Here is a 23,937-nt window from a genome sequence, read left to right as displayed (position 1 = left end):
TCCTCTGAAGCTACAGATGTCTGTAACACCACAATTTGCCGATATCAAACAAGGTTATGATTGCAGGTGAGAGTTAAACAATAGAAACAGGTGAACTCTCATGCAAATATCCTTAAGAAGAAGAAGAAGAAAAAAAAAGGGAAGTAACAGTGCCCCACCTCCTCCCCAAAATATAAAAGACAGAGGCAGACTGGTTTCTAAATAGAAAAATAATCAAAGTTGTCCAAGAGAGGGCACCAGCCATAAGAATCAATCAATATTTAGGGAACGTCTTCACTGCATTGTGAACTTGTGTCACTGAGATCCAGGCTTGTGGACTCATTTCCCAGGCTGCGCTCGAGCGGCCACACTGATTGTAAATAACTGCAATTGCTGGACTTGAATCTAATAGCTGTTCCAATGGGTCCACAGTGCACCATGCAGACCTTTTGACTGGGGACTGTGGCTTGAGCTGTGTCCACACTGCAAAATGACAGGGGTTGGACTCGAGTCACTGCAGGACTCGGGCTCTGACCCTCCCACACCTACCAGGGTGTTAGGACCCAGGGTCCCAAGTCCTTGCTGACCCGATTCAGACTGTGTGCGTCTGTGTGGATGGAAGGATGGCTTCAGCTCAAACGTGAGTCCGAGCCTGAGCTGAGCGTGTAGTGTAGACACACCTCACAAGACCAGAGACTTTTACACATATTGGGATGACAGACCTTGTACTTAACTATGCATTTGCCTTTTGCTTCAGTGATTCAAAGCAGACCTTTGACATTGCCTTGACCCAGTCTGTGATGTGTCTAGTATTAACTGCATTTCCAATAGCTCACAGTTCGAATATTTATAGAAAGATGTGAGCCGGGGCAAGATTGTCCCAGTGCATTACCTTTTATTGTAGCCAAAATGAAGAATGCAATGACAGTATTGTTGATGGCACAGGTGGACTTTGCAACACAAGACATCACTGTGTACGGATTTAAGAGATAACTGAAAAAGAATAAAAACTCAATTACACTCATGCCGTTAAACAAAAAAGAAAAAAAAAAAGAAAAATACCAAAGCAAAGGGAGAAATATCAAAGGAAAATGGAAACGATGTGTTGTTTCTTTTTGATTATTTAAAACGTTTACATTGTATGGTTTCCTCTCAACCTCAAAGGGATGCAGCTGAACTGATGCCTTTCAAATGGTGCAAAATCAGATGCTGCACTTGTATGTAAACAGGACTTCATGTCATGGCGAAGGATGGGGTGATTGTGGGAGAGTAGAGTGGGAAGTAGGAGATGGCAGAAGGAAAAGAGCTCATTTAAAATGCAATTCTGTTCTGAAACGTGATCAAATAAAAATGGCCCTCGTTACTCAGCTGGTCTGCTCCCCCTTTGTATTCGAAGTCACATATGCTGACTTTAGTGACTGAAATAAGTTCCTGCTGCATTTTTTACTCCTGTCAGCCCTAAGGAGCCAACACGGCTAAACAGACAGCAAGATGGATTCTATTCCTTCTTGTGCATAAACAGAACTGTTTCCTATGTCCAAGTCCGTTACACCTGTGCAACCCCACTGAAGGCAATGTGACTGCATAGGTGCCCAGCAGGGCCTAATTTGATCTGACAAACCTTTATTGCAGGTGGGATGTGCAAGAAGCAGAGAACCCAGGCTGATGCTCAGATCCCAGGGTAACTCTGCAGGGCCAGCAGTTTAAAATTTTTACTTGTAAACTGAGCACATCTGAGCTGTAATCACTGAGAGATAGCAAACACAGAACCCCACAATGCTCTTTGAGAGTCACTCTTCAGAATGTAACCATATTTTAAAGATACCAGCTCCTCTCTGAAAATTTGAAATGAATGATGCAGCGGTCTAATTTATCTGGGCTCCAAGGAGCAAAGAAACGCTCTGATAGTTTATTGATTCAATAAACAAGACAGCAGATCAACCAACCTCCATTGTAACAAGTCAGTCCTTGGAGACAGGAGAGGGGATTATGATTTGCCAGCTGTTCTCTCCTATGAATATTTATCATACTACTGGGTTCTCACAGTACAAGGTTGGCCTTTTCATAGGCCTGAAGTTAATGGCTACTTCAAATACCAGAGAGATATTACATGCAGCAGGTGATGCTAAGATGCAGTTCCAGTATTCCTTTGTGATATTGTGCACCAAGTGTAATAAAAAGGAGAAATAGTCTACCTTGTTAAGAAAAAAAAGAGGAAAGTTTCAGCTTTCTCACCCTGGGGGAGTTGGTGGTTTACTGACCTATACAATTCATATCAGGACAGGAAAGAATCATTAATGTTTCTTTTATGAAAAACCTTCTTCTGATCAAAGGACATCAATGGTAAGGGAAAGCCAAGAGGCAGATCCCTTTTGATTAATTCCAGACTCCAGGTTTATCTGATTTATTCAGATCAAGAAAGATAGATTTGTTTCTTTTCATTTTAAGTACCTGCCTCCTATACTGTGTTTTAGTTAGAGCTTTACTTACTCCAAAAACTTAGAGCATGTGGTCTGAATAATGGGGTTTTTTATAATGTCTCAGAGGAATGTTATTAAAAATGACTAGGTGAAAACCGAGTACCCCAGACCCTTAAAAATAATTTCTGGGTTTTCAAAACAGTCATGTCCTGGGAATACCTTGCCCAATTACCCCTAAACTTTCACAAAAAAAAAAAAAAAAGCTCTCTTCTGGAAGGGGAACACAACAGACATTTTGGATGCACTGGTTTAGTTTTGAAGAAGTTAGAAGATGGGAAAAATTGGGCTTTTAACAGAAACCTAAACAGAGACACTACAATCTCTCCATATTAGAGACTGTACATTGTCAACCCCAATAGAAAGGGGTTGAAAAAATTTATTTTACTATGTGAAACAAATTTGGAGAAGCATTAGCGGTCTGTTGCTCGACTATGGAGATACAGTGCTTGGCACATTTTTTCTGTGTACCTAGAAAGAGAAAGCAACTAAAGAGAATACTTAACTAAAATGCTGAAACCCCTACATAGAAAAATTAAAACATGGGATGATTTGGAATCTAAGTTTCTTGCATCTGCTTACAAGAAGCAATACTTACAACAGTGCTACCTTGAGGGGGATGTAGTGCATTTCCATCGGGGTCCGGATGAGTTCAGCCACATCTGATGCATACCGATCCAGTTCTATTAGAAGTTTCTGTTTTTTAAACTGAACAAGAGAGAATGACCGAAAGCTGTCAGACATGGAAATACACTGTATCTATCTAGAGTCTTCAACCATGTCCATCACCATGATGTCTATGTAGAGATGCTAGTCACCTGATACTTAGGACAAAGGTATGCTTAACAAGCCCAATTTTGACTCCCCTCCCTACTGACTTTGCCTGACCCAAACCATTCTGCTTGAAATTGCAGAGACATGATTGAATGCCAGACTTGGATTTTTCTGTCAAGTCAGGGAAATCAGAAGAGGCACTGGGGAGATATAGGAGCTCAAATAAAAACAAAGTGTTCGCACTTCCTGGACAATTTCCTAATGCTTTTTCAGCTCATAGTTCCAAAATAGCTTCCAGTTTAGTTTATTTTGTTGCCCTAAGTAACAATAATAGTGATATTTGCTCGATTTGCGTGTGCAATGAGGGAGTTATTGAATCAGTTATTAAGAGTCATTTCGATGTACATTTTGAATGCCCAGTGTGTTTTCAAATGCAACATGGCAGCTTTCGTGCACTCTCTAAAGCCTGCATTGTCACCAAAGAATGGTGAACTTTACAAAACCCCCAATGTAACATCTAAGTTCTACACAAACAAAGCCATTCACTATGCTATACTCAGGATTGTGCATCTTTGTGTATGCCCGTTGCTTCAGAGCATCTGTCAGAGATCTCCTCTGGGCACCCAAAATATATTTCATATCTCCCCCACTAAAAATATATGTTCTCCAGAGAAGTGAAGAAGGTGATCTGTAAATCTACTGAAACTTCCTACAGAGAGTCTGAAGAACTGCTGTACTGGTGAGGATTTTTAGACACCAGGAACCATATCACCTTGTGCTATTATTTCTTCAGCTCTCCCAAGCTAAGCAAGGTTAGGCCAGGTCCCTGCTTAGATGAGAGACCTCCAATGAACACATAGGTGCTGCAGAAAATGGTAGTACCCTTCCTTTAAATTGGTAATGAATCAATGTCCCAGCATGATACTAGGGAACACTGTGCTGCCGTTACAGACACAGAGTCTCCTATTTGCAAAGATTGCCTCAATTAAGTTATTTATGAAAGAAAACACACCTTCCTCAGGGAGAGCCACTAGCTTCAAATTCCATATATTAATATTCTGAGGGGAATGATAGGGATTAAATCACTCTGGTGTCAGATTTCTTGCCCAGTGCAGCAGAATTATCGGTCCTCCACCATTCTGGATTATGTGAACTCAAACTACAACCTTCTTTACAGCTGATAAACCTTATAGTTACTGTTAGGTACTTTTTGGTCTGTAAATTAACCATGCTGCGTGTGGAGACAAAGCCAACCATGTGAGTAACTGGTTAAAAGCTGTAGTGGGAACAGGCCTAAGACTGAGAGCTCCACTGTCCTGCCAAATCCCTACAGCAGTAATTAGTTTTGCACACCTAAAATTCTCACTACAACTGAAAAGGAGTCCTCAATTCCTGTCTTAAACTGTTGTATCCCATCACTGTGTATGGTCATCCAGCTGCCATGTTTCACCCCAGAAGAGGCTGCATTTCACTTATGGTTGACCTGATCCCAAGGTATACTTTCAATATCAGTTTCTCAAATGCTTGAAGATCCTTTCAGATGAAAGGAGGTATGCATGTGAGAGAAAATCATTAAAACTATGAGTGCACAGCCATTACGTTAACTTGAGTAACACCACAATACCTACATCATGCTTAGAAGCCACCCTCATGAAACACATGTAACAGCAGAAGTTAACAGGGTCCATGGAGACTCATCCACATTCTGCATCCATGTTTGCTGACCTTTTTGCGGATTTCGTAGCTATTACTAAACAGCAGATATTGATAAGCGCATTGTCTGAGTAGACCTGGACTTGCTTCACATTTTCATTTAATGAAATACACTTGCACTGGTCGAGAGAACAAAGATCGGCAGATTCTGCAAGTCTGCTTACCACAACTTTGTTGAAGTCCTGGACGGCCAAGTAGAGGGCAACAGCAGTTAGCACATCAGTTATCTAAAGAAAGGAAAGCAAGCAAAGACTGACTGGTCACTCAAACAAGGAAAACAGTAGCAAATGCAACCACCACATGCCATATTGCACCAATACTCTGAATTGAACATTCACCATAGTTACTATTGGTAATAGTTCAGGGTGTGAGATGGAAACATCTCTGCAGATTCTAGCCCTGCGGGTCTTAAGCTATGGCCAATGAAGTAGTAGTGTTTCTTTAAGCCCTTCCTGGTGGGTACAGAGAAGTGAATATTTTGAGAAGCAAGAAGTGGGGGACTGGAAGAGGAGAAATTGTTCACAAAATAGGAGGTCTCTCATCAAGTGGCCCAAAAGATAAGAGAGTTACAGAACCGCTGATCTAGCCACAGCAGAGACAGCATGTTAGACACTGCACATATGGCTAAGAACACGTTCACCAATGAACCAGAAGAGCAGCCTCCTGAATTGACCCACTGCTCACCAGATAACAGTATCAATTGTCTAGGGCTCATAGCAAATAATTTGAAATGGTTGCCATACTTGTGTTAAAATCAATTTTTAGCCCTTGTGAGAGGTGCTAGATTGCCTTTGTCACCAGAGCTGCAGAGAACAGATGCAATCAGCTGGGTGATTTTTGTTTATTTGTATTATGGAATAGACAAAATAATTTACCGTTACACATGAGTGTTTTTAACTCTAATGTGCTCAGACAGAACCTGCTCCTACTCCCACTAAACTCCCCAGAGCATTGCCATTGATTTCTATAAGAAGCCCACAATTTGAAAGTATAATCTCTACATACTTCACTAAAAGTCACTTGCAGTGGAAAACCAGAGTTTGTACCCTATTTATTTAGGACAGTGGTTTTCAACCTGGGAGTCTGCAGACCATATCTAAAATTTCCAAAGGGATCCAAACCTCCATTTGAAATTTTTTAGGGATCTGCAAATGAAAAAATGTTGAAAACCACTGCTATAGGGCACAAAACTCTCCCTCCCCTACCTTTTCAGGTTAGCGTTAGGGGGTTTGTGTCAAGTCCCTGTTTTTCCCCTTGATATTTATCCAGGCAGGAAGTTCTAATTAAGATTAGTATTTGGAGGGAGAGGGAGGTGCAAACTGAGCATGCTTATGTATAGACATGTCTTTCTTTCTAAATAGCTCTTGGGCTCATTAGGGGCCTAATCCACAAAGCTGCTGATTGCCCTTAATTCTCACTGACGTGAATGGAAGCTGTGGGAACTGCGCACTCTCAACACTTCACTGATCTCAATGATCCCTCAACTGGGCTTAGGATTTGGTGGATAAAAATCAATAATTTAAAAAAATTAAATATATTTTTGCTTTTAAAAAGAAGGGCATTCCTGGAACAGGTTATTTTGTTTTTTAAAATAAGATTGAAGCAACACTTACCATGAACACCAATTCAGAATATTCAATCAGGAAATGAAACAAGTATATTATTAACGGGGTCTAAGAGAGAGTGAAAGAGAAAGACACAGTCAAATTTTATCAATCCCCTACAAACTCAGGCCCCAAGCCTGCAAACTCTTAGTACCATGAGAAGTACGAATTACTTCACTGAGACTATTCACAACATTAAGAGCTATACTCAGTAGCATTCACAAAATCAGGCCATTGAAAAGGAAAGAAAATGTTTGCCCCAAGAAGGCAATGAATTAATCAGTTTATAGGGTGTCACTACACTGATGCTGGCACCACAGGTTTATTTCTGAACCCTTCTCCTCCAGCTGACCATAGCCTTGATCTTGCAAGCATTTACACTTTTATGCATATGAGCTTTGCTGATGTATATACACTGCAGCTGGGATGTGTGATTCCCAGCATGGGTAGACAGACTTGCGCTAGCTCACCCTGAGCTAGCATGCTAAAAATAGCAGCGTGGATGTTGTTGCGTAGGTGGCAGCTCAGACTAGCTGCCCGCATCCAAGCCCACCCAATCCACTGGTCCAAGTTCAAGCAGCTAGCTCAAGCTGCTGCCCATGCCACAACATCTACAATGCTATGTTTAGCATGTTAGCTCGAGCTGAGCTAGCGTGAGTCTGTCTGCCCATGCTAGGAATCATACCTCCCAGCTGCAATGTCCACATACAACTACCCATGTGAACAAATTTTCTCATAGAATCATAGAATATCAGGGTTGGAAGGGACCCCTGAAGGTCATCTAGTCCAACCCCCTGCTCGAAGCAGGACCAATTCCCAGTTAAATCATCCCAGCCAGGGCTTTGTCAAGCCTGACCTTAAAAACTTCCAAGGAAGGAGATTCCACCACCTCCCTAGGCAACGCATTCCAGTGTTTCACCACCCTCTTAGTGAAAAAGTTTTTCCTAATATCCAATCTAAACCTCCCCCACTGCAACTTGAAGCCATTACTCCTCGTTCTGTCATCTGCTACCATTGAGAACAGTCTAGAGCCATCCTCTTTGGAACCCCCTTTCAGGTAGTTGAAAGCAGCTATCAAATCCCCCCTCATTCTTCTCTTCTGCAGGCTAAACAATCCCAGCTCCCTCAGCCTCTCCTCATAAGTCATGTGTTCTAGACCCCTAATCATTTTTGTTGCCCTTCGCTGGACTCTCTCCAATTTATCCACATCCTTCTTGTAGTGTGGGGCCCAAAACTGAACACAGTACTCCAGATGAGGCCTCACCAATGTCGAATAGAGGGGGACGATCACGTCCCTCGATCTGCTCGCTATGCCCCTACGTATACATCCCAAAATGCCATTGGCCTTCTTGGCAACAAGGGCACACTGCTGACTCATATCCAGCTTCTCGTCCACTGTCACCCCTAGGTCCTTTTCCGCAGAACTGCTGCCTAGCCATTCGGTCCCTAGTCTGTAGCGGTGCATTGGATTCTTCCGTCCTAAGTGCAGGACCCTGCACTTATCCTTATTGAACCTCATCAGATTTCTTTTGGCCCAATCCTCCAATTTGTCTAGGTCCTTCTGTATCCTATCCCTCCCCTCCAGCGTATCTACCACTCCTCCCAGTTTAGTATCGTCCGCAAATTTGCTGAGAGTGCAATCCACACCATCCTCCAGATCATTTATGAAGATATTGAACAAAACCGGCCCCAGGACCGACCCCTGGGGCACTCCACTTGACACCGGCTGCCAACTAGACATGGAGCCATTGATCACTACCCGTTGAGCCCGACAATCTAGCCAGCTTTCTACCCACCCTATAGTGCATTCATCCAGCCCATACTTCCTTAACTTGCTGACAAGAATACTGTGGGAGACCGTGTCAAAAGCTTTGCTAAAGTCAAGAAACAATACATCCACTGCTTTCCCTTCATCCACAGAACCAGTAATCTCATGATAAAAGGCGATTAGATTAGTCAGGCATGACCTTCCCTTGGTGAATCCATGCTGGCTGTTCCTGATCACTTTCCTTTCATGCATAAGTGCTTGAAGGATAAAGGCCCTCACATGGAGGAGCAGGAAGAGCACCAGGATGTCAAAGGTGGCATTGATATTACTGCAAAATATAGGAGGGACATGCAGGAGCACACCACCCAATAACCGTACCAGTGTTACTAGTGCTAGCCTGGATGACACACAGCACATGCATGATCACGGATAACCCAACACCGATATGTTGATGACGCCTGTGAATTGAGTCATAACCTGATGTTTGTTTCTTATCTTGATACACTAGTGCATTATGTTTAGAAAATGAAAATAATTCTGTCCAGAACAATTCTGTTCAGACTGCCAATAACACCGATATCTGCATTTCTATGATCTCTTTTCTACTAGGAAAATTTGCATGTGAACAGAATATTTGCAGCTAATGAAGTCCCCTGGTCTTAATTTTGCATATGCAGTAATAATCACCAGTTACAATGTCAATCAATTTTGCAGCAGCCAGCTGTGCTGTCATGAACGGTACTTTGTAGCAGGGCTACTCAATGCATATATTTGTTACACAGACAACTACATGATTCTGAAGTTTATAAATCAAGTTATTTATTTTTTGAAATTCACACAGTAGTACACACACACATAGCTGGACATTTAAAGGCACTGTGCACGTATATAAGATAAAATAATATGAATTATTATCCTAGAAAAATGAAACACGTTCACTTACTTCATGGAAGACATCTCCAGAATAGGGTGAGACACCCAAATCCAGCAAAGCTAGCCCTTCAACAACTGAAACACACAAGATATCCACGTTAGGATTCTGTGGACTGGAGATATAGCAAATCTCACAAATGGCAGAATTATAGCTTTTAAAATATCTGTGATCATAAGAATTTCAAAATGAATCTCTGTCTGAACAGATCACACAAAATCATACAAAACTGACAGAGCAACTAGAATTAGGTGTTTTCTGGTTTATTTCTACCATGCAAATTTGTCAAAACTGACACCACCTGCTATGATGTAATGATTTGTTTCAGGCAGTGAAAAATATTACAGTTGGAATGTTTTTCAATTAACTGTACACAGAATTCTCATGTGTCTGATTGATAAGGCATGCTACTGTCTCTGATTTTCTCACATTACATTTCTTCTGAAATAACAGCCACACCCACAAAACTAATACCTAGTCCATGCTGATAAAAGCTTCCATTCCCTAAGCAGGCATCAAGCCATTAGTAAGTTGCACATCTTGAAGGGAAACTACATTTTGAATGGAACTACTGTGTTTGGCTAGAGAGACATGGGACAGCCTTGAAAGTCACTTTTACAGTCCTGAACCAGATGCACACAATACAAAAAAATTATATTAATAATTATTATAGGTGGGGCTGGTAGCACTGCCTATTTTTAAGGCTGCCCACCACTTCCAATTATAAGACCCTGTTTCCAGTTGCTTACAATTCAGACAAACTTCAAGCATTCAGGCTGAAATTTTCCTTAATAGGTGCATACCTCAGGCTGAATGTTTTAAGGAAATTTCAGCTAAAATGGTTCAGCTGTTTCCAAGAATGGGGCTTCTGAAAAAAATATGTAGTTTTGCCCACATTAAAAAATTCTGGCGACCTTTTCTTTGAGAAACTCTGTGTTCTTATCAATGGCTATTAGCAAAGATAATCAAGGATGAAATCCCATTTTCCGGGTGTCCCTACACCTCCAACTTGCAGAAGCTGGGACTGGATGAGAGGGGACGGAATCACTCAAAATGGCCCTATTCTGTTCATTCTCTCTAAAGCGTCTGGCACTGGCCACTTTTAGAAGACAGGATACTGGGCTAGATGGATCACTGGACTGACTCAGTGTGGCTGTTCTTATCCCCATGCTTTAGTGCACGGTCTTGAAATTTGGCAGCAGAGCTTTAGTGTCAGGGATGTGTCTTTTGTTGAACCAGTGAAAGTTTGGCCAAGTTATAAGCCTTTGAAAGATCATAGATCACACATGTTCAGTAAGGACTTGCTAGAGCTTCACAGTTAAATTTCTCAAAGACTCCATCTGCACTGAGCATGCTCCAGCATGGAGCTGAGTACAACCTTCCTTATAATTGCAGCTCAGGGATGCTGCAACATGGGCACTGGAATTGAGACGGTCTCTCCTGTGCTCTCAATGACCTCCATACTGGGCTCAGGACATGGTGGATGAAAAAAAAAAATTAGTAATTAAAAAACTGACTTTTTTATAGAAAAGTAAATATATTTTTGCTTTGAAAAATAAAGCAATTTAAAATTAAATATGAAGTTAAGACAACTTGTTAAGGCCTAAACTTACTGTACTCTTAAAATTAAAGAAAAATAATGTTAAGATGTACATGATTGCTGCTGATGCTTTAAAGAAAGTCAAACCACTGAACTGGTGGAAGTCACTGGCCAAGCACCTGGAACCAGTTTGGTGAAGTGCTAAACCAGCTTTGGATAGCATTGGTCTCTTCCACAGGTACAGAGACTATTTTCTTCATTTCAGATCATTCAACTCGTTTAGTTCAAAGGTTATTTCATTCAATGTTAAAAAGCCAGCTAGGAAAGCTTGTTTTACTCTTCCAATATATGAATAAAAAATAGGCGTGAGGATGAAATCTACTAGTTGTAAAATCTTGAAGAATATGGGCTCAGATCCACAAAGGGACTTAAGTGTTGCAATGCTGAGAGTTGTGCGCCTAACTTTCAGGCACCTAGAAAACCACTGGAACAACAGTGGGATCCACAAAGCCCGAGTTAGGCACCTAGGCTCCGAATGGGAAGAGACAGGCACCTATAGAATGCAATCCATAAAAGCCAGCAAGCTTTGTGGCTTCCCACCTTGGCTAGCCAATGGAAGAGGACAAGAAGAGGGGCATATACTAAAACTCTCCTCTCTCAGCCAGAGTTAGCTACCTCTTTCTGCTAGTGATCCACAACTAGGAACCTCTCTCCTGGAGTCAGGCGGCTTAGGTGTCTAAGCCGTTTCTTCCGAGAACAAGCCGTGGCCGACACTGTAGAGTTAGGTCAACAACTCTGTAAGCGTCTATGCTACAACGTTGCTCCCACTGATGTGGGTCACCCACTACACCAACCTAATAACTCCACCTCCGCAAGAGGCATAGTGCTTAGGTCAACGTAGTGAGGTCGATGCAGCATCAGCGTAGACACTGTGTTGTTTACATCACCCCAGGCTCCGGCTGTCAGCCCAGGGTGACCATATGTCAATGTAACTTAAATCAACTTAATTTTGTAATATAGGCTTTCCCTGAGTTAGGCACCTATCATGCACCACACAAAATAGCAGGAGGTGGTGGTGCTGCCCACCTTATCACTTTAAGCCTAGTGGGATGTGGGAGACCCAGGTTCAATTTGCCTCCCCTCCCTGTAGCCAAAGAGAGAGAAAAGACTTGAACAGGGTCTCCCACCTCCAGGAGAACTCTCTAAACACAGGCCTATTCTGGGGTGGGGCTCACAAGCTGTTCCAGACCAGAAAAGAAGAGATGGCATCAAGCCTCTTTTGGCCACTGAATCGGGTTTTATAAGAAGAACCAGAAACAGTGAAATTACTCTGAGATTTCTTGTCTCCCCCCACCCCCGCGACTGCCAGCTCCAGTCCAAGGGCTTCTGCAAAGAGCCTCGGCCTCCTGCCTACAGGGGGTACTTTGATCCCGTCTCTACTCTCACGCCCAGGGTTTGCACCCAGCGACAAACACACGCGCCGGTTTCCAGCTCGAGAGAGCCGCATCTTGCAGGGCTCTAGCCCCTCGCAGCTTAGCCCCAAAGCCCCCGGCCCAGGAAGTCCTGCTGGCAGGGACCTGTCACGCTGCTTGTCTGCAAAGCGCTGCACGCTCGGGACCGAGTGTTAACCGACACTCCTGTCAGCGAGGCTCTCGGCCCTGCAGGGCTCGCCTCCGGCCGGGGCAGCCTCTCGCAGCCCATTCATCCAGCCCGGGGCGGTGCCGGGTGCTGGGGGGCTGCTCCCCCGGGGCCGGGGGGGAGGAGAGGGTCCGGGGCGGTGCTCCCCTGGGGCCGGGGGAAGGAGGGGTGCGGGGGGGGGCGCGGGGCGGTGCTCCCCCGGGGCCGGGGGAAGGAGGGGTGCGGGGGGGGGGCGCGGGGCGGTGCTCCCCCGGGGCCGGGGGAAGGAGGGGTGCGGGGGGGGGCGCGGGGCGGTGCTCCCCCGGGGCCGGGGGGGAGGAGAGGGTCCGGGGCGGTACTCCCCCGGGGCCGGGGGAAGGAGGGGTGCGGGGGGGGGGGCGCGGGGCGGTGCTCCCCCGGGGCCGGGGGGGAGGTGGGGGTCCGGGGCGGTGCTCCCCCGGGGCCGGGGGAAGGAGGGGGCGGGGGGGGCCGGGGCGGTGCTCCCCCGGGGCCGGGGGAAGGAGGGGGGCGGGGGGGGCCGGGGCGGTGCTCCCCCGGGGCCGGGGGAAGGAGGGGGGCGGGGGGGGCCGGGGCGGTGCTCCCCCGGGGCCGGGGGTGAGGGGGGGCGGTGCTCCGCCGGAGGGAGGAGGGGGGCTGCTACCCCGCAGGTCTCACCTCGCTTCCAGGCGTTTAAAGGGGACGCCACCTCGACCCGCTCGGAGATGAACCCGGCCAGGCTGGAGCGATACAGCACGGCACGGAGCGTGACGGCCACCACAATCCCCAGCACCAAGGGAGCTGCCATCTTAGCGGGGGAACAACGACCTCGGCGCGGGTTGTAGTTCCCAGCTTGGGCTAAGGAGCGGGGCGCCTATGGATCAGTCTCGTACAAAAGACTACAACTCCCAAGATCCTCTGCTACTCAGTCGCCTTCCGCTTCCCGAGACATCGCTCAAGCTACGGGCAGTGCAATGGGACAAGCCTAGGAGGGATGCGAATTAGTGGGTGGGTCCCCAGACCAGCTGCTTCCAATCCCTGCTGAGTGCGGTTGCAACACTTAGGGCAGAGAGGAGCCCTTCAGCCTCAAGGGGCTTCCAGGGAGAGTGCCCCTGGTTAGAGCCCTGCAACTCTATCTGTGGACTGTGCTTGCAGATCGGATGTAGATACACATTTCGTATCCATGGAGGGGTCTACCCATGGTTCTGCTCTCTTCTAGCCCTCTTCCTGGCTTCTCATTGCAGCAGCCTGGTGGGTGGCTCTCCCCTCTGCCATGGCCACAACCACTGCTCCCCCTCTCTGGATGAAGCACTCTCAGTAGGGTTGCCAACTTTCTGTTTGCAGAAAACCAAACACCATTGCCCCAACCCCTGCCCTGAGCCCCCGTCCCGTCTCCAAGGTCCCTCCCCCTGCTCGCCCTATCCCTCTGTCGCTCACTTTCCCCTACCTTCACTCACTTGCTCATTTTCACGGGGCTGGGGCAGAGGAACGGGAGGAGACGAGGGCTCCGGCTGGGGATGCAGGCTCTGGGGTAGGACCAGAAATAAGAGGATCAGGGTATAGGAGGGGGCTCTGGGCTGGAGCAGGAGATTGGGATGGGGGGGGGGGGGGTGAGGGCTCTGGCTGGGGGTGCAGGCTCTGCGGTGGGGAGGGGGATGAGACATTTAGGGCAAAGGAGGGGGCTCAGGGCTGGGGCAGGGGTGCTGGCTCTGGTGTGGGGCCAGAGATGAGGGGTTCAAAGTGCAGGAGGGGGTTCTAGGCTGGGGCAGGTGGTTGGGGTGCATGAGGGGTTGCAGGAGGGGGTGTGGGCTCTGGGAGGGAGTTTGGGTGTGGGAGGGGTCTCAGGTAGGCAGTTGGGGTGCAGGCTCCAGGAGGGAGTTGGAGTGCGAGCGGGGGTTTGTGGTGCGGGGCGGGCTCCAGGTGGCACTTACCTGAGGTGGCTCCTGGAAGTGGCGACGTCCTCTGGCTCCTAGGCCCAGGGGCTGTCAGGGAGGCTCTGCGCCCTGCCCTTGGCCCGCAGGCGGCGCCCCCGCAGCTCCCATTGGCTGTGGTTCCTGATCAATGGGAGCTGGCAAGCTGTGGAGCTGGCTCTTAGGGCGGGGGCAGCACCAGGAACCCCCTGACCGCTCCTACACCTAGGGACATGTCGCCGCTTCTGGGTACTGCGCGGATCCAAAGAGCCTGCCTTAGCCCCTCTGTGCCTCTGACCAGACTTTGAATGTGCCAGTTAGCGGCCACCAGGGTCCCTTTTCGACCAGGTGTTCTGGTCAAAAACCGGACACCTGGCAACCCTAAGGCCTGGTCTACACTATGAATCTAGGTCAAATTTAGCAGCGTTACCTCAATTTAACACTGCACCTGTCCACATGACGAAGCCCTTTTTTTCGGACTTAAAAGGCTCTTACAATCGATTTCTTTACTCCACGCCAACGAGGGGATTAGCGCTGAAATCGGCCTTGCTGGGTCGAATTTGGGGTACTCTGGATGCAATTCGACGGTATTGGCCTCCGGGAGCTATCCCAGAGAGCTCAGTTGTGACCGCTCTGGACAGCACTCTCAACTCAGATGCACTGGCCAGGTAGACAGGAAAAGGCCCGCGAACTTTTGAATCTCATTTCCTGTTTGGCCAGAGTGCCGAGCTCACCTGCACAGGTGACCATGCAGTCCCAGAATCGCTGAAGAGCTCCAGCATGGTCCGACCGGGAGGTCCGGGATCTGATCACTGTATGGGGAGACGAATCTGTGCTGGCAGAATGCCGTTTGAAAAGACGAAATGCCAAAATATTTGAAAAAATCTCCAGTGGCATGAAGGACAGAGGCTATAACAGGGACCCCCAGCAGTGCTGCGTGAAAATTAAGGAACTCAGGCAAGCCTACCAAAAAACCAGAGAGGCAAACGGCCACTCCGATTCAGAGCCCCAGACATGCCGCTTCTATGATGAGCTGCATGCCATTCTAGGGGGTGCAGCTACCACTACCCCAACCCTGTGCTTTGACTCTGTCCAAGGCAACACGGAAGCGGGTTTTGAGGGTGAGGAAAATGATAGCTCACAGCAAGGAAGCGGAGAAACCGGTTTCCCCAACAGCCAGGATCTGTTTGTCACCCTGACCTGGAGCCTGTACCCCCCAAACCCACCCAAGGCGGGCACCCGGACCCTGAAGGCGGAGAAGGGACCTCTGGTGAGTGTACCTTTGTAAATATTATACATGGTTTAAAAGCAAGCGTGTTTAATGATTAATTTGCCCTGGCATTCGTGGCCAGTAAAGCTACTGGAAAAGTCTGCTAACGTGTCTGGGGATGAAGCGGAAATCCTCCAGGGTCATCTCCATAAAGCTCTCCTGGATGTACTCCCAAAGCCTTTGCAAAAGGTTTCTGGGGAGGGCAGTCTTATTCCATCCTCCTCGGTAGGACACTTTACCACACCAGGCCAGTAGCACGTAGTCGGGAATAATTGCAGAACAAAGCATTGCAGCGTATGGTCCCGGTGTTTGCTGGCATTCAAAAAACATCCATTCTTTATCTCTCTGTGTTACCCTCAGAAGAGTGATATCATTCATGGTCACCTGGTTGAAATAGGGTGGTTTTAGTAAGCAGACATTCAGAGGTGCCCTTCCTGCTGGGCTGTTTGCCTGTGGCTGAACAGAAATCTTCCCCGCTGTTAGCCACATGGTGGGGGGAGGGGTGAAGCCATCATCCCAGAGAATTGGGTGTGGGGAAGGGGGTTAGTTGGGTTTCTGCTGCACGTTAACCCGGAAACTGCAGCCCCTCCTTTTAAAATGCCAACCCATTTTAAATGGCCAACCCAACGGCTACTTCGTATGGGAAATGAGGGTGCTGCTGTTTGAAACCATTTCCACATGTTATGAAAGTTAAAGAAGCCAAAAGACTGTGGCTTACCATGGCTGCCTGCAAGCCGAATTTTGTTGCCCGGCCCTGCGGGAGTGATCTCTCACACCAAACCGGCATACCCTCAATAAGAGGCAAAATGCAACCTTGTAATGAAAGCACATGTGCTATGTAATGTTAACAGCAAGGTTTACCATGAAAGAGTGTACCCATTGTTCTGTAAAATGTGTCTTTTTAACTACCACTCTCCCTTTTTTTCCCTCCACCAGCTGCATTTGTTTCTCCTTCCCAGAGGCTAGCGAAGATTAGAAGGCAAAAAAAACGCACTCATGATGAAATATTCTCTGACCTCATGCTGTCCTCCCACACTGACAGAGCACAGCAAATTATGTGGAGGCAGACAATCTCAGAGTGCAGGAAAACACAATATGACTGCGAGGAGAGGTGGCGGGCTGAAGATGGTAGGTGGCGTCAGCTTGCTGAAAGAAGGCAGAAGTCAATGCTCAGGCTTCTGGAGGATCAAACTCATATACTCCAGCATATCGTTGAGCTGCAGGAAGGGCAGCAGGACCACAGACCGCCACTACAGCCCCTGTGTATCCAACCGCCCTCCTCCCCAAGTTCCATAGCCTCCTCACCCAGATGCCCAAGAATGCAGTGGGGGGGCCCCCCTCTGGCCACCCAGCCACTCCACCCCAGAGGATTGCCCAAGCAACAGAAGGCTGGCATTCAATAAGTTTTAAAGTGCTGTGTGGCCTTGTCCTTCCCTCCTCCACCACCCCTCCCAAGCTACCTTGGCAGTTATCCTCCTATTTGTGTGATGAATAAATAAAGAATGCATGAATGTGAAGCAACAATGACTTTATTGCCTCTGCAAGCGGTGATTGAAGCGGGGAGGGGAGGGCGCTTAGCTTACAGGAAAGTAGAGTGAACCTGGGAGTGGGGGGGGGGGGTTTCCGTCAAGGAGAAACAAACAGAACTTTCACACCATAGCCTGGCCATTCCTGAAACTGGTTCTCAGAGCTTCTCTGATGTGCATCGCACCCTCCTGTACTCTTCTAACCGCCCCGTGTAAGGCTGCGCATAATTAGCAGCCAGGCGATTTGCCTCAACCTCCCACCCGCCATAAACGTTTCCCCCTTACTGTCACAGATATTGTGGAGCGCACAGCAAGCAGTAATAACAATGGGAATATTGGTTTCGCTGAGGTCTAAACGACTCAGTAAACTGCTCCAGCGCACTTTTAAACGCCCAAATGCACATTCTACCACCATTCTGCACTTGCTCAGCCTATAGTTGAACAGCTCCTGACTACTGTCCAGGCTGCTTGTGTATGGCTTTATGAGCCATGGCATTAAGGGGTAGGCTGGGTCCCCAAGGATAACTATAGGCATTTCAACATCCCCAATGGTTATTTTCTGGTCTGGAAAGTAAGTCCTTTGCTGCAGCTGTTGAAACAGACCAGAGTTCCTGAAGATGTGAGCATCCTGTACCTTTCCTGGCCATCCCACATTGATGTTGGTGAAATGTCCCTTGTGATCCACCAGTGCTTGCAGCACCATTGAAAAGTACCCCTTTCGGTTTATGAACTTGCTGCCTTGGTGCTCCGGTGCCAAGATAGGGATATGGGTTCCATCTATTGCCCCACCACAGTTAGGGAATCCCATTGCAGCAAAGCCATCCACTATGACCTGCACATTTCCCAGGGTCACTACCCTTGATATCAGCAGATCTTTGATTGCGTGGGCTACTTGCATCACAGCATCCCCCACAGTAGATTTGCCCACTCCAAATTGATTCCCGACTGACTGGTAGCTGTCTGGCATTGCAAGCTTCCACAGGGCTATCGCCACTCGCTTCTCAACTGTGAGGGCTGCTCTCATCTTGGTATTCTTGCGTTTCAGGGCAGGAGAAAGCAAGTCACAAAGTTCCATGAAAGTGCCCTTATGCATGCGAAAGTTTTGCAGCCACTGGGAATCGTCCCAGACCTGTAACACTATGCGGTCCCACCAGTCTGTGCTTGTTTCCTGGGCCCAGAATCGGTGTTCCAGGCCATGAACCTGCTGAACTGACAACATGATGGGCACATTGCAGGGGCCCGTACTTTGTGAGAAGTCTATGTCCATGTCCTCATCACTCTCGTCACCGCACTGCAGTTGCCTCCTCCTCTCCTGGTTTTCCTTTTCTTGCAGGTTATGGTTCTGCATATCCTTCTGAATAATGCGTACGGTGTTTGCAGTGCTCATAATTGCCGCGGTGATCTGACCGGCTTCCATATTCCCAGTGCTACGGCATCTGCGCTGAAAAAAGGCGCAAAACGATTGTCTGCCGTTGCTCTGATCAAGGGAGGGGCGACTGACAACATGGCTTACAGGGTTGGCTTACAGGGAATTAAAATCAACAAAGGGAGTGGCTTTGCATCAAGGAGAAACAGAATGCCCCCCCCCCCAAGGATAGAACTCAAAACCCTGGGTTTAGCAGGCCGTTGATTTCACAGAGGGAGGAGAAAATGAATACAAATGAATAAAAAACAAATCTGGTCTATTTCTTGTTTTGATCCACTTCATCTATCTTTATACATCTTGCTGGCAGCAGACGGTGCAGTACAACTGCTAGCCATCATCATCTCCTGGGTGCTTGGCAGAAGACAGTGCAGTATGACTGCCAGCAGGACTGAATCTCCATGAGACGAAACTTAAAAGGGAAATGACCTGGCTGAGTCACTCCCATGTCTGCCCAGGCGCCCCTGACCGACTTCACCGAGATCGGCTAAAAGAGCACCGTGGAGTACAGCGGCGATGGCTACCAGTCATACTGCACTGTCTGCTGCCAAAAGGCAATGAGCTGCTGCTGTGTAGCAATGCAGTACCGCGTCTGCCAGCACCCAGGAGACATACGGTGACAGTGAGCTGAGCGGGCTCCATGCTTGCCGTGGTATGGCGTCTGCAGGGGTAACCCAGGAAAAAAGGCGCGAAACGATTGTCTGCCATTGCTTTCACGGAGGGAGGGAGGGAGGGAGGGAAGGGAGAGCCTGATGATATGTACCCAGACCCACCCACGACAATGTTTTTGCCCCATCAGGCATGGGGATTTCTACCCAGAATTCAAATGAGCGGCAGAGACTGCGGGAATTGTGGGATAGCTACCCACAGTGCAATGCTCTGGAAGTCGACGATTGCCTCAGTACTGTGGACGCACTCCGCCGACTAAATGCACTTAGAGCATTTGTGTGGGGACACACAGAATTGACTTTATAAAAACGCTTTCTACAAAACCGACTTCTATAAATTCGACCTAATTTCGTAGTGTAGACATACCCTCCCTATTCTTAATGTTCAACAAGATTCTCAGAGGAATCAACTTCCAGTTGCCATCTGTCTACCTCCTGGCCCCATTGCACCCAACAAGACTCTGGGGCATATACCTCAGGTGGGATAAGAGCACTGAACTGCTCTCTGCACAGGTTGAGAGACCATTGCAGACTAGGTGCCCTTCAGAGGTCCCAGAAAGGAGGAAAAGTATTGAGGTCAACAAGAGATGAGTGGCTGGTCACACAGACAAACAAAACCTGTTTGGCTGAGTTTCCCTTTTCACCCTGGGCATGAAAGCTCATTCCAGTAAGGACATAGCTTCCCTCAGCTCAGGACAAGGCCATCTCAGGGTTCAGCTCTGCCAGGCAGCAACCGTGGATCTCCATCCAGCCCTTCATTCACCAGTATGTGAGTGCCTCTGGAACTGTGGGCTTTGGGCTTAGAGTCTTGGGAACCATTGTCCAAGAGGTTCCATGGTCTGCTGTCCAGGTGCTGGTATGGGTACTGCTAGGCATAGCCCATTGTGTTTCTCTCTCACACATCCAGAAACATTTTGGTCTTACTTGTAAATACAGTTTCTGAGTGGGATACCCCCCCACCCCAGTCTGTAAACCCATCTGAGTCTCTGTCCATGTAGTGTTGGGTTAGATTGGTAAAAGCAGTGCAAATTCTTTCCAGGGGCACCAAAATCTCAACAAGGAAGTGGGGGAAAAAAACAGTTCATTCCAAAATTGGTGGAGGGGCCTCACGCAGAAAATGAATCTACAAGGGTAAAAACCCAAATCCCACCTTTTCTAGTTTATCCTTCAGATGCTGATAAACAACCTGCCTGTAGGATAAACCTGGGCTGGAAGAGCTCTGTGTATGGCTGCTGCTTTGACGACAGGTGGCATCGTGTCCTTATTCTGCAGACCTTCCATAGAGGAGATCTCTAAGCCACAGCCAGCCAGCCAGCCAGCCACTGTAATCCATTTAATTCCTGTCATCTCTAGGTTGCAGAGACAGTATGGGGTTTGGAAATTATGTCCTTTATTTCTTTGCTGAATCAAGGTACTCAAGCCCTTTCATGTTTGAAGGAAATGATTCTAAAGAGCACAATTTTTATTCAGATCTCCTCAAAACCCAAGCACTGTTATATCCTTCCACAGACAACTGGTGATTTAGGATTGGATCTCAATGTTTTGTGAAGTGATGTATAAAGGTGGGTAGTTTGCCCTTTATTAATAAGTAAGATATATTTTCTTAATTTAGAGGCTTATAACTAGCAAATGGAAAACTCTGATGTTAGATATTCCTGGATATTTGTTAAGAAAGCTCTTTGGATTACATTTTCTGGTACTTTTGCCAAAACTAGGAGACCAATCATTTAGTCCGGAAACAAGAAGAAGAAGGGACTTAAGTAATCTGTTAAAAAAACATAAAAGACAGGGTAAAAACCTCAGCCCCTCTGTTCTACTCAGATGTTAGAAAACAGAGACATACTTCACATGATGGTAAATACTAAATCAGCCAAAGAAAATACTTATTTTCATAGCATCCAGTCGTCCTGTGGAATTCTCGGTCAAATAATGTGGCCACATTTATAAATCCTGACCACAATATTCGTACTGTAGTTATACAATCTTAGATCTAGATTGTAGAACTGTGGCCACTTGTGGGGATGGAGAGGGAGAAATGCACCATTTCTGCGCCTCTGCAGTTGCTGAGAAAGGCAGAATGCTTCTGGGACAAAGTCAGCACAGGTAAGAGCCTTTTAAAGGGTGCTGCATGCTTTCTCCCCACCACCAGCTGACAAGGGTTAATGGGTGTAGAAAGTAGATTGTTAGCCCTTTGGGGCAGGGGCCATCTCTTTGTTCTGTGTTTGTACAGCGCCTAGAACAGAGAGGCCCTCATTCATGATCAGAGCCCCTAGATGCTACCACAATACAAACAGTAATAATAATATGGTAGGCAGGGACCTGCAAACCTCCAGCCACTCCCCATTTGGGGCATGGAGCACTTCTAACGGAGCTCACCCATCTGCCCCATGGTCCGTCTGCTTCCCACATGGGTGTACAAAGAGCAGATGGCTCCCTGCATCCTGGTTACATTCCCCCTTTTGTGCCTGTACAATGGCAGATACAATCTGGCCAGAAAATAATAAGGATTATCCATTGTCATGCTTCAGGGGAACACAGTTCACTCAGTCAAGCAGGAAACGTTCCTCCCAAGGACCAGAGATGGCTTGGTGCATCATGATGGCGGTGGAAGCAATTTGTAGAGTTTGCCTCCTATTAGCATTGGGTATTGCATGGGCACTGCTGGAAGCAGCATACTGGACTAAATGGCCCCAAGGATGGATCAGGGCTGACAAATCCTAGGAGTCAGATTTGATTTATTCTGTAAAGAGCGAGTAGAAAATGCTGACTGTTTTGTTTGCAGCACAGCACCTTGCTCACATTTGTGAACCATGTTCCCCTGAGATTTCTGATCAGACTCACATTTGTCCTTTCTAGAACTGGTCGCTAACTGAATAACACAATTCTGAACCAGCTTCCTGGATAGCAATCCCCAAAGAACCCTACTTTGCTGGATAGCCAGAATACAGCGTCATGATTAAACCCACCACATTGATGTTGATTTTGACAGCCTCAGATATACCATGTGCACTGCGCAGAAGCACGGACTGACTCGCCCCTGAGAGATGGGGGGGAATAGAAATAACCCAGAGACGAGCCCTTGAGTCAGATGGAAAATCATGCCCCTAGCAGTTTTTCCTTAATTGGAGCAGAAAAGCCAACTATAGATAAAGGTCAAAATAGTAATTCATGACAAATGCAGCCATTATTTCTGGAGCATAGGTTTGCTCAGATATTCCTCCAGTAGGAGATCCCAGGGCTAATCAACACCTTGGTCCCTTGCAGTTATTAAAGACCCATGGTTCTTTTCACAAGACTTTGGGAATTGCCCCAGTTTCCTGCCACAGGTGTGCAGGAAAGATCAATTTCTTCCTCCTTAAAACTCCCTCATTTGGAGACGTTATTTTGTGCTTCATCTCCTGAAGAACCTGTTGTGTACCTTGCTGATGCACCTTGCTGATGCAGAAAGTTTGCTACCTATGAATGTTACAGTATTATTAAAAATGGACATTAAAATGGCACCTTTCATCCCAAGGTCCCAAAGCATTTGAGGAGTTTCACAGATTGGCTAGGTATGTACTGAGCTTTTTGTTAAAATCATTTTACTACTATCAGTGGCTGGAATGCTGGAAGTGCTTGCAGGCCCAGACAAAATGCCAGTGGCTGGTCTACATTTGGGCTCCCCCTAACTCTACCACCAATGGAAGATCTCAGTTTAAAGCTCCTGTAGGCAAGGCTATTCACTATAGCCTCGTTAGGAATTAGTTAGTTAATCCAATAGCCTTGTGTAAACGAGAGTACTCTGGTATTGCCAGCAGTGGTGAACACTGCCGAGCATGCCTGTAACGCACCACACAACCACACATAAAAGTGCCCGCAGTGGTGCACAGGGCTTCACATCACCATTGTGAATACAGTTGGGCTGTGTTTACGTTGAACTTTTTAGCATAGGTGCCAACTCTGTGGGTGCTCCGGGGCTGGAGCAACCACAGGGAAAAAATGGTGGGTGCTGAGAACCCATTGGCAGCCCCCCATCAGCTCCCTCCCACCCCCCTCAGCGCTTCATGCCTGCTGGGGGGCCCTGCAGATCAGCACCTCCCCATCCCAGCCTGTACCTCCCACTCTCCGCGATCAGTTGTTTTGCTGCGTGCAGGAGGTTGGGAGGGAGGGGGAGAAGTGAGGACCCGTTGCGCTCCGGGGAAGGGGGTGGAGCAGGGGTGAGAAGAGGCGGGGTGGCAGCAGGGCCTGGAGCAGAGCCGGAAGGTCGAGCACCCCCCGACACATTGGAAAGTCGGTGGCGTGTACTTTTTAGCTTTGTCCTTGTAGGTTGTAACCTGCCATCTGCCTTGGGTAGTCCCTCCATTGTTTGTAGCTGTCTCATCTTCATAAAGGGGCTTGATTGCTCCTTCTGTGTGGTATGTGAACACTTTGGGCTGGAGGTGTGATTTCCAGCTAAAGGAGACATACTGGCTGTGACCCTGAGGGCACCCTAATGCCAGAAGGCAAGGAGTTCCCTGGTATGTAGCAGCGAGTCTCAGCTGGTCTGACCATCTCAGTGCACCTCACACACTGTGGTCATGATATTTATCCGAAACGGGACGTGTAATATAGCATTGGAAAACCAGTAACTCACTGATCATTCATATTCTTGCATGGTGTGTGTACAGTTAACCTACAAAGAATGATACAGATGTGCTGGAAATATGTGACTAAAATGTGTTTAAACTAAGCAAAGGAAAAGGGCTGACACCCCAAGTGAGA

At 47.3% G+C, this 23,937-nt stretch overlaps 1 protein-coding gene across 1 annotated transcript in view; it reads right to left on the bottom strand.

Annotated features, from left to right (window-relative positions):
* Positions 1-13,258, bottom strand: part of PIGU (phosphatidylinositol glycan anchor biosynthesis class U) — a 43,824-nt gene extending 30,566 nt beyond the window's left edge. Inside the window, exons 1-6 of the mRNA XM_077832391.1 lie at positions 13,079-13,258; positions 9,259-9,323; positions 6,557-6,616; positions 5,108-5,170; positions 3,055-3,164; positions 872-972 (exon numbers count right to left, since the gene is read on the bottom strand). Coding sequence (XP_077688517.1) covers positions 872-972; positions 3,055-3,164; positions 5,108-5,170; positions 6,557-6,616; positions 9,259-9,323; positions 13,079-13,208 — 529 coding nt within the window. The 5' untranslated portion in view covers positions 13,209-13,258. The remainder of the gene's footprint in view (positions 1-871; positions 973-3,054; positions 3,165-5,107; positions 5,171-6,556; positions 6,617-9,258; positions 9,324-13,078) is intronic.
* Between the last annotated feature and the right edge of the window lie 10,679 nt (positions 13,259-23,937).

Source organism: Eretmochelys imbricata, chromosome 13 (assembly GCF_965152235.1).
Source record: "Eretmochelys imbricata isolate rEreImb1 chromosome 13, rEreImb1.hap1, whole genome shotgun sequence".
NCBI classification, from domain to species: domain Eukaryota; kingdom Metazoa; phylum Chordata; order Testudines; family Cheloniidae; genus Eretmochelys; species Eretmochelys imbricata.
The sequence above is the reverse complement of the archived record's forward strand: the minus strand, read 5'-3'. Positions and strand labels throughout refer to the sequence as shown.